General features: G+C 41.4%; 1 protein-coding gene across 1 annotated transcript in view; it reads right to left on the reverse strand.

Moving 5' to 3' along the window:
• The window catches only part of itgav (integrin, alpha V), a gene marked incomplete in the record, with an annotated part of 192,048 nt that overhangs the window by 35,838 nt on the left and 145,404 nt on the right, over positions 1-10,806 (reverse strand). Inside the window, 4 exon segments of the mRNA XM_037686717.1 lie at positions 1,474-1,566; positions 2,094-2,238; positions 2,859-2,926; positions 3,382-3,519. Of these exon segments, the coding sequence (XP_037542645.1) occupies positions 1,474-1,566; positions 2,094-2,238; positions 2,859-2,926; positions 3,382-3,519 (444 nt within the window).

The following is a 10,806-nucleotide window of genomic DNA, read 5'->3' on the forward strand; positions in this document are numbered from 1 at the left end:
GACAGCTTGTCGAGGAAAATGAAGATAACGATCAATGACTTCCTGGTAGGCTACCATATATTTTTTTAACCAGCCGTGTTACCGGCGCTGTTCAGAAAAAAATAACATTTACTGTAGTATTTGTGTATGTTACTGGTACTTATTGTAGCATTCTGCTGTGATTTACTGCAGGTCACATGGCCTCAGAGAGGGATTATGGGTCAAATTTATCTTCATTGTAAATCATTTCAGTTAGCTGTTTAGCATTGTTCTTTTAATGATTAGCCTGTTCTTCTTATCTTAGTTTGTGTTCATCGTGTGTTAGTTTGCGTTCATCGTGTGTTAGTTTGTGTTCATCGTGTGTTAGTTTGTGTTCATCGTGTGTTAGTTTGTGTTCGTGTGTTAGTTTGTGTTCATCGTGTGTTAGTTTGCGTTCATCGTGTGTTAGTTTGCGTTCATCGTGTGTTAGTTTGTGTTCATCGTGTGTTAGTTTGTGTTCATCATGTGTTAGTTTGTGTTCATCGTGTGTTAGTTTGTGTTCTTCAGTAGAGTAACCATGAGTGAGGAGGTAGTTGTCATGAAGACCTGTGGGGTTCACTCTGTGTGTTGAACAGTAAGATCAAGTCTATAAAACACCATCTGGTGGTTGATTCTTGATCTACAACAAGAGCCGCACATATCTCTCAGTATCTGTGCGCTGCCACTCATGTTACAACGTCCTGCAGCTTATGTATGTACAATTTGTATAGCGCTTTCTAAATATTCAAAGACGCTTAAGCTACAGCATCAGTAGCTTTAAGTACATTCAGTCCTCCATGAGTGATTAAGGTCGTTTTCATAGCTGATAGTCCAGTAGACTCGGTTCGGTTGGGGACCAATATTCATGACCTTTTGTTACATTTGAGCTGGTGCGTTTGCATTCACACTGCACTGTGCAGTCGAGTCAACCTGTTGAACCAACCTGTTCCCCCATTCGCCTGTGGGGGCGCTACAGCAAGAACTACTGAAAGAAACAACATAAAAACCTCTGAAGACACGTCTTCTTCTTCTTCTTCTGTAAATAAAAATAAAAACCAAGTGGCATCAAGTTTTAGCAGTTTTAGGAGTTATATTTTGTCATTTTTCAAAAATGGACTCAGCATGAGCAGAAGATGAGACAGAAGACCATGGAGAATATTGTTTTTCACACAAGTCAGCTGACGGCTCCATATGAGGTCAGAGAAATGCGTGTTTGTTTGTCCTGCGGAGCGGGGCCCGGTCTGTTTACATTCACACTGTACTCGAACCGTGCTGGAGTTCTCTTCTACCGGACCGAGACCTAGGTTTTAGTGCGGGCCAGAGTTCATCTTTTTGTTCCATGACAGAGTTCGATGGTGCGTTCACACCTCCCTAAACGAACCGGACTTTCTAGGAAAACGAGCTAGAGTTCGATTAAAGCGGACTAAACAGGGCTGGTGTGAATGCACCCTAAGATGCCTGCTGATGTTCACTGACCTTAGTTCCTCCCTTCATGGGGTTTCCCAGGTCACACACCACCATCTTCGTCTGGTTCTCCTTTTTGTAAGCGCACGAGAGCCTGGAGAGGGTCTGTGAAAAGCACAGGTGGACCATCAGAGCTTCATATAAAACATGATAAAGAACTGGACTGAGTTTGTTCAGGATCAGCTTGATCCATTTCATACTGAAAACATAAAAACAAACATAAAATTGTGCAGCTGCAGTCAGAAATCTGCATGAACATCAAATTAATTTTGGTATTTTAATCATTATTTGAACGGTTCATTTTCTGCAGGTGCTACAACATCAGTGATTTTAAGAAACAAACACAGGCACCACAAATTTAAATTCATTGTGGACTTTTTCTAACTCAAACAAGGATTAGATTAAATATCCATCCATTATCTTTACACGCTTCTTCCTTTTATCTGATAGTGTTTAACGTCATATTTATGTAGAAATATAAAAAATTCTAAAGGGTTCACAAATTTTCAAGCACCACTGTGGTAGAATAAATGCTGTGGTAACTTGAAAATCTAAAACTGTTTTTGTGTGGAGGATGGCAGGTGAGTTCTGGATGCCAAACAAAGTTGCTATGTTCAAGTTGTATGTTGTACCTGACTGCGAACGACGCCGGTGAAGTCGGCTTGCTGTGGAGGAAAGACGTGGAGTTCGGCCTCGTAGGCTCCTTCACCCTGATTCTCAGCACTCACCTCCAGGGTGAGAGCATTGTCATCACCGATGTAGAGCTTTTCACGATCGCTGCAGACAATCAGAGAACAGAGATATTGTCCACATACAATAGAAGCCTAAATCTTATACCCAATTAAAAAGTGAACAAAATCAGCTTTCGTTGTCGTGACATTTTGTTTTCTCATGTGCCCAAAAAGCCCATTCTCAGCACCAAGTCTGGGCAGGACTTTTTCTCTCAGAAGTACGCACCAACTGTTGTGTGATTGCTCAGAACTTTGTGGTGGTCATGTTTTTGCGTTAAAGCAAGTGAACTGTAATGGCGTCATTTTGCTTCAACTGCTCCACTAAGAAGCAGCTGGCCAAGGCTAAGTCTCTTTGTGACACATTTCAAACGCCAAAAGACATCCATCGTCTCAATCTGTGTAACAAAAATGTCTGGTTATGGTAAGAAAAGCAAAATGCACAGAAGAGTGGAGACCTCGGGGGAGGGGCTTACCAGGAGTTCTGCGCTGCAGTTTCTTAAAACATCAAAACAAAACATCCATCTGAAAAGCACATCTAGAAACTACCTCAGTGAGAGCAGATTTCTTGACTTCCCGCAGAGAATATATAAATCCAGCCTAACATTTGCTCCTGTTTTAAGGGGAAATATTTGATATTAATGTCACCTGCAGAAAAATTGGTTTTACCTCTTGACAGATAACTTGAGGCTGGGCTTACAGATGTTGTCGTCTCCACAGTCTAACAGGATGTGAGCCTGATGGAAGGACGAAAAAACAGTTGAAAGATGAGAACAACGGGAGAAAGAATGAGAAAAAAAGACAAAACCTGTGTTGAAAGAACAAAAGGCAGTCATACACTGATTAAACCAGCATGATCTCCAGCCTCTACAACCAGAGGGGATCTAACTTTAGTAAGTCCCAGAAGATTCAAACTGCTAGTTTTTAATAACAACTAAAATAAAACTTGAACTTATGAGGAACATAACATTGACAGTACCTGCAACAACAATGAATACAGTTTTTATAAATTGAGAGCAGACAGAAAGTTTGAGTCCAGTTCTGCAGACACAAAGACGTGGCTGTGTTTCAGATGCCTCCCATGTTGCACCAGCTCTTCAGAAATCACACCACAATGGCAAGAAGACATCTCAGTTCTAACTTAAGTGTTTTCTGGAAGTGTTTACTGTGAGTGCTATAAGACTCACAGTACCTGCTTGGTGACGTTAGACGGTGCCGAAACATCGAGGATGGGTTGCAGTCCCGTCTTGTCTGCAGCCAGCTGGTAGTCCAGACTGTACTCCATTGCCACGGAGATGGGAGTGATCTTATCTCGAAACTCACGATCATCCTGAACAAGAAGAAGAGCAAGATCAGCTCTCAATTTATTTATATTTTTTAATAACTTTCTGTTTTCCTATTGCAGAAACCAGAGGCGATGACAACACTGTGACACCTGGAGGTCAGTGCTGAGTCAAGAGAATTTTGGAAAATTTCTATAAACATATATTGTAACTGTATAATGGCAAAAAAATCTCCAATCTAATCTCTAATTATAGTAATTGACAGTTGATATATGTCAGCTGCCAAAAGGCAGCAGATAATGGGTTGTTTTTTTCTGGTGACAAAATCCAGTATGTCATGAACCACTGGACAGATTTTAATGAAACTCTGGAGTCAGTCCAGTTTAAGATGGCTGTCACAGGTATGTCACACCTGCCAACACAAAAGTGATTGGAACTGTGGAAGTTTGATAAATTTGTTTTCCTAGTGGTTGAGAGTCATTCTTGACATGTACTCTGAACATGACTTTGTTTGAAATAACACAAATTTTATTTTTAAGATTTGACTAAAACAGTGAAACCAGCCACTAGGGAGCCCAAGCCAGTGTATCTCTTGTGCCACAAGCCAGTGTATCTCTTGTGCCACAAGCCAGTGTATCTCTTGTGCCATAAGCCAGTGTATCTCTTGTGCCACAAGCCAGTGTATCTCTTGTGCCGGTCCCAAGCTCTGGTAAATGGTGAGGGTTGTGTCAGGAATGGCATCCGATGTAAAACACTTTTGCCAAAACCATAATGCGAGTTCATCAAAGTGAAACCATACCGGATTGGTCGAGGCCCGGGTTAACAACGACCACCACGGGTGCTGTTGACAAACAGGGTGCCGGCGGAAATTGTGCTACTGTTAGTCGAAGACCACGAGGAGGGAAACGTGTCAGGAGACAGAGAGAGAAGAGTAAAGTCAAGAATGTAGGACTGAGGGTTGCAACTCTAAATGTGTGGACAATGACAGGCAAAGGTAGAGAGCTGGCTGACATGATGCAGAGAAGAAAGGTAGATGGTTTATGTGTCCAAGAGACCAAGTGGAAGGGCAGCAAGGCTCGCAACATTGGAGCAGTGTTCAAACTGTTTGACCATGGTGTGGATAGAAAGAGAAATAGAGTAGGGGTGGTCCTAAAGGAGGAGTTGGCAAATAATGTAGTAGAGGAGAAGAGAGTGTCAGATAGGGTGATGTGCCTGAAGGTAGAAGTAGAAGGTCTGATACTAAATATCGTCAGTGGTTATGCTCCATAGGTTGAATGTGATGGGGAGGAGAAAGATACATTTTGGAAAGATCTGGATGAAGTGATAGAGTATTCCCAAGGAGGAAAGAGTGGTGATTGGAACAGACAGATCTGAATGGACATGTTGGTGAAGGAAACAGAGGGGATGTGGAAGTGATGGGTAGGTTTGGTGTCAAGGAAAGAAACCAGGAAGGACAGATGGTGGTGGATTTTACCAAGAGAATGGCTGTAGTCAACACCTATTTCCAAAAGAGGGAGGAACATAAAGTGACCTATAAGAGTGGAGGAAGGATTACGCAGGTCGACTACATTCTGTGTAGAAAAGGTAACCAGAGGGAGATTGGGGACTGTAAGGTTGTAGTCAAGTCAAGTCAAGTCAGATTTATTTATAGAGCACATTTAAAACAGAAACTGTTACCAAAGTGCTTAACAAAAATATCACAACATCAAATAAAAAGTAGCAAGATATATTTACAGCACATGGAATAAAAATATAAAACCAAAAACATAATTAGAACAATGAAATACTAAATCAGATCACGTTGTGTCAAAAGTCAAGGAAATAATAACAAAAAGCATAAACTCAGTCAGAAACAATGAAATACTAAATCGGATCTGATGACCTTGTGTTAAATAGGAAAAATAATAAAAGCATAAACAGAATCAGCATCAATGAAAAACTAAATCTAAATCCGATCACACTGTGTTAAATGTCAATGAGTATAGATGTGTTTTTAAGAGTTTTAAAAGCAGAGACTGAGGTGGCCTGTCGAATGTTGATGGGCAGATTGTTCCAGAGTTTAGGGCCCACGACTGAAAATGTAGCAGGGGAGAGCGTGGCCAGACAGCATCGGATGGTTGTGTGTAGAATGACTGTTGTTGTGAAGAAGAGAAAAAGTAAAATCGGACAAGAAGACCAAATGGTGGAAGATGAAGAAGGAAGAAAGTTGTGAGAAATTCAGAGAGGAGCTGTTTAAAGCTCTGGTTGGTAAGAAAGAGCTTCCAAATGACTGGACTACTACAGCAATAGTAAATAGAGAAACAGGTAGGAAGGTACTTGGTGCGTCATCTGGACAGAGAATAGATGATAAGGAAACCTGGTGGTGGAATAGTGAAGTGCAGGATGCCATTCAAAGAAAGCGATTAGCCGAGAAGAAATATGACAGTGAGAGGACTGAAGAGAGGAGACAGGAATATAAGGAGATGGGACGTAAAGCAAAGAGGGAGGTAGATAAGGCAAAGCAGAGGGCGTACGATGAGTTGTATGGGAGACTGGACACTAAAGAGGGTGAGAAGGACTTGTACCGATTGGCAAGACAGAGGGATCAGGCTGGAAAGGATGTGTAGTAGGTTAGGCTTATTAAAGATAGGAATGGTAATGTTCTATCAAGTGAGGAGAGTGTGACGGGAAGATGGAAGGAGTACTTTGAGGAGCTAATGAATGAAGAGAATGAAAGAGAAAGAAGAGTAGAGGTCATAGAAACTGTGGATTAGGAAGTGGGAAAGATTAGTGATGGTGAAGTCTGAAAAGCTCTGAAAAGAATGAAACAGGGGAAGGCAGTAGGACCTGATGACATACCAGTGGAGGTTTGGAAATGTCTTGGAGAGATGGCAGTGACATTTTTGACTCAAATATTCAATGGCATTTTCGAGGGCGAGAAAATGCCTGAGGAATGGAGAAGAAGTGTGCTGGTGCCCACTTTTTAAGAACAAGGGTGATGGGGAAGTAAGTTGATGAGCCACATGATGAAGATCTGGGGGCGAGTTGTGGAAGCAAGACTTAGACGAGAGGTGAATATCTGTGAGCAGCAGTATGGTTTCATGTAAGAAAAAGCACCACAGATCCATATTTACTTTGAGAATGCTGATGGAGAAGTACAGAGAGAGTCAGAAAGAACTCCATTGTGCATTTGTGGATTTAGAAAAAGCATCTGACAGAGTGCGCCAAGAGAGGAGGTGTGGTATTGCATGAGGAAATCTGGAGTGGCAGAAAAGTATGTTAGACTGGTACAGGACATGTATGAGGACAGCAGGACATGTATGAAGACAGCAGGACATGTATGAAGACAGCAGGACATGTATGAGGACAGCAGGACATGTATGAGGACAGCAGGACAGTGGTGAGATGTGCTGTAGGACTGACAGATAGCTTCAAGATAGAGGTGGGAATGCAACAAGGATCAGCTCTGAGCCCCTTCTTGTTAGCTCTGGTGATGGACTGACTAACAGATGAGGTCAGGCAGGAATCCCCGTGGATTATGATGTTTGCAGATGACATTGTGATCTGTGGTGAGAACAGGGAACAGATGGAAGAGAACTTGGAGAGGTGGAGGTATGCACTTGAAAGAAGAGGAATGAAAGTCAGCCATAGTAAGACAGAGTACTTGTGTGAATGAGAGGGAGGCCAGTTAAACAGTGAGGCTACAAGGAGCAGAGGTCACAAAGGTGCAGGACTTCAAGTACTTGGGGTTCACTATCCAGGAAAATGGGGAATGTGGTAAAGAGGTGAAAAAGAGAGTCCAGGCAGGATGGAGTGGATGGAGAAAAGTTTCAGGAGTGATTTGTGACAAAAGGGTGTCAGCAAAGGTCAAAGGAAAAGTTTACAAGACAGAAATGAGACCAGCTATATTGTATGGTCTGGAGACAGAGACATGGACAAAAAGACAGGAGACAGAACTGGAAGTGGCAGAAATGAAGATGTTGAGGTTCTCTTTAGGAGTGACAAGGATGGAGAAGATTAGGAATGAGATCATCAGAGGTCTAGCACAGGTTGAACAACTGGGAGATAAGGTTAGAGGCCAGACTGAGATGGTTTGGACATGTCAAGAGGGGGGACCATGGGTATATTGGTAGAAGGATGTTAGAAATGCAGCTGCCAGGAAAAAGACAAAGAGGAAGGCCAAAGAGGAGGTATATGGATGCAGTTAGAGAGGACATGAAGGTAGTTGGAGTGAGGACAGAGGATGCAGATGATAGAGTGAGGTGGAGGAGGATGACTCGCTGTAGCGACCCCTGAAGAGGGAAAAGCCGAAAGAAGAAGACTAAAACAGTGAAAACTCCATCATTTATCAACATCTTGGTTTAAAACTCTTCCATGAAGGGCAGTGGGCGATCAATAAGATAAAAAAGGAGGCTGTGACTGAACAAAGCTGACAGATGACATAACGCTGGCCATCAACACCAAAGTTCATGCTCAATAATCCAGGTACAAATCCAGCAAGGTTCAGTCAGATCATCTGGACGGATTCTTTTTTTGCTGAGACATTTTGTCCTTCATCCAAAGGACTTCTTCAGTGTGAGGACACAATGATCTGACTGAACAGTTGGATTTGTACATGGATAATTGAGCATGAACTTTGGTGTGGTTCACGTTCACACTGCACTGAGTCAATTGAGCCAACCAGAAATCGTATCAAAGTGGCACATTTGGACCAGTTAATGCACATAAAGACAAAGCAAGAAGCAGACGGAGCCATCCACCTGGACAAAGTGTACACCCACTGGAGAAGTGAGAAGGACAGATGTGAAAAACAAGGTAAAATTTAAGTCAGATTTGTGCATATTCTAGTGACATTTCTTAAGATATTTTATTTATGGATATGTATCATTAAATGCTGTTACTACTACATAATTTTATGGATAGTAGAAATGCTAATAAAAACTGTGTCGATATTTTACAGACAAAGAGTTACAGGAATTTACACCGTATCACAAGCTACAGCACACATGTCATTGTGCTAAATGTGAATGTTTAATGTGAACAAAATGTTATGTATGAAAGGTGTATATGTCTCATTTCTTCCAGAGCAGGAACCTCACCCAGACCACAACTGGACCCTCACCCAGACAAAAGCAGGACTCTTCCCATGGCCAAAGCAAGACTCTCACATATAACACACTACACATCTTTTATTTATAAACAACAAGATTATTGTCTTTTTTCATTTTAAGTGGGCCAAATCACTTATCCATCCATTATCTTTTAATCGCTTCTTCCATTTTGGGTCACGGGGGTCGCTGGTGCCCATGTTCAGCAATCACTGTGCGAGGGGCGGGGTACACCCTGGACAGGTCTCCAGTCCATCACAGGGACACATGGAGACAAACAAGACAAACAACCATTCACTCTCTCACTCACACCTAGGGACAATTTAGAGTTACCATTCAGCCTAACATGCATGTTTTTGGTCTGTGGGAGAAAACCCATGCATGCATGGAGAGAACATGCAAACTCCACCCAGAAAGGCCCCCCAGACCGGGATTTGAACCGAGGACCTGCTCCCTGAGAGGCAGCAGCTCTACCAGTTGCGCCACCGTGCTCCAAATCACTTATATCAAAAGTAAACTAATGGAAATTGCTGCTGTAATTTGATTCTTTTAATAAGCCATGTAACTTGCTATGATCCCAAGTTTTGAACACTACTGGTGTGTGGCCACAGCATGCACATCTGATGTTGTTCACAGTGGGCCTCAGTGTGTTCAGGGAGCTTGTGTGTTTGCCCAGACACATGAACAATTAGAAGGAGCATTGCTGTGGATTTTGTACATTCACCTAATGCGCATGCATGCTGCCTGGAACAGCTGTGTGTAAGGACTTTCCTCTGGGCTTAAAAGCCCAGCTAACTACAAAACTTAAAGCTGGATTTTGGATCTGACACCAAACGGGACCGCTTCACCTAACAGCTCGACACCGGTCGCTGAGCAGACCAGCACTGATGAGAATGATGTCAGACTTCCTACTCCCGTGGTAATCAGTAGCTGTCGAGCAATACAGCAGGTAAATCTACATTCTGGAGAACGATAGCTTGTGTTTACTTTGGTTACACAACAACCGAGTTTTATTTTTCCTGTGAGGAGAAGCTATCCTCCTACCAGAGGCAGACCACTTTCGAACGAGCATACATGTCGGCCCGAGGCTTGGCGGTGCAGGAACACTATGAAGATAGAGATGTTGGAGCAACTATTCACTTTTAAATTCTCCTCAGTTCTTTTTTCCAATCCATTCAATATTTTAAGCAAAGGAGTGACAGCCTGAACAAGTCAGATAAACAACATGGCGTCAGTATCAACGATGACAACAGAGAGGAAGAGCCCAGTTCATGTAGTTTACAGTTCAGTTAACATGTATTTAATAGTGTGTTCAGTTTTCTAATGAGTGTTTGTGTGACATAGAGTTTGCGGTGTTGAATAAATAAATAAAAATTTAACTTGATGGCTTCATTTTCAACTTTAATAACATGCTATTTGTTTCATGTCGTTTAAATCACATAACTTGAATTGCATAATGTCCAGATAGCTTCATTTAGCTCAGATAGCTTCATTAAATCTCCACCACTAACAGAAATACTGTTTATTATTGTTACTGTTATTATTTAGCACATTTAGTATGTTATAGTCCAGCGCAGCGTGACACGTGAAATATCCACCTGCCTCGACAGACTCAGAGATTTCGAACTGGATTAGGGCTGCAACTAACGATTATTTCAATAATCGATTCATCGGCCGATTATTTTTTGATTAATTGATGAATCAGCAAAAAACAATGTTTTAATTTCCACCCCTTTATTCCAAAATTGAACATTTGACTGACATAGCAATTCGCACAAAAAACAGGTTGCTATTTGACTATTCTGTTAGTAAAATATTGAATAATAAAAAATAAAAGTTAGTCAAATAGCTTAAAAAAATAAATGTACACAAAAATATATACAAATGTGTCTTTATACCTGCAAAATATGTAGTTACTTTGTAAAATGTGTCATTGAGGAAAGAGTGTAACCTGGATTAAAAGTGTGGATTATTGTAACTGGATTAAAAGTGTGGAATATTGTAACCTGGATTAAAAGTGTGGATTATTGTAACCTGGATTAAAAATGTGGATTATTGTAACCTGGATTAAAAGTGTGGATTATTGTAACCTGGATTAAAGTGTGGAATATTGTAACCTGGATTAAAAGTGTGGAATATTGTAACCTGGATTAAAAATGTGGATTATTGTAACCTGGATTAAAAGTGTGGATTATTGTAACCTGGATTAAAAGTGTGGATTATTGTAACCTGGATTAAAAGTGTGGA

The sequence above is a fragment of the Nematolebias whitei genome, chromosome 13 (genome assembly GCF_014905685.2).
Source record: "Nematolebias whitei isolate Nwh7 chromosome 13, NemWhi1, whole genome shotgun sequence".
Lineage (NCBI taxonomy): Eukaryota > Metazoa > Chordata > Actinopteri > Cyprinodontiformes > Rivulidae > Nematolebias > Nematolebias whitei.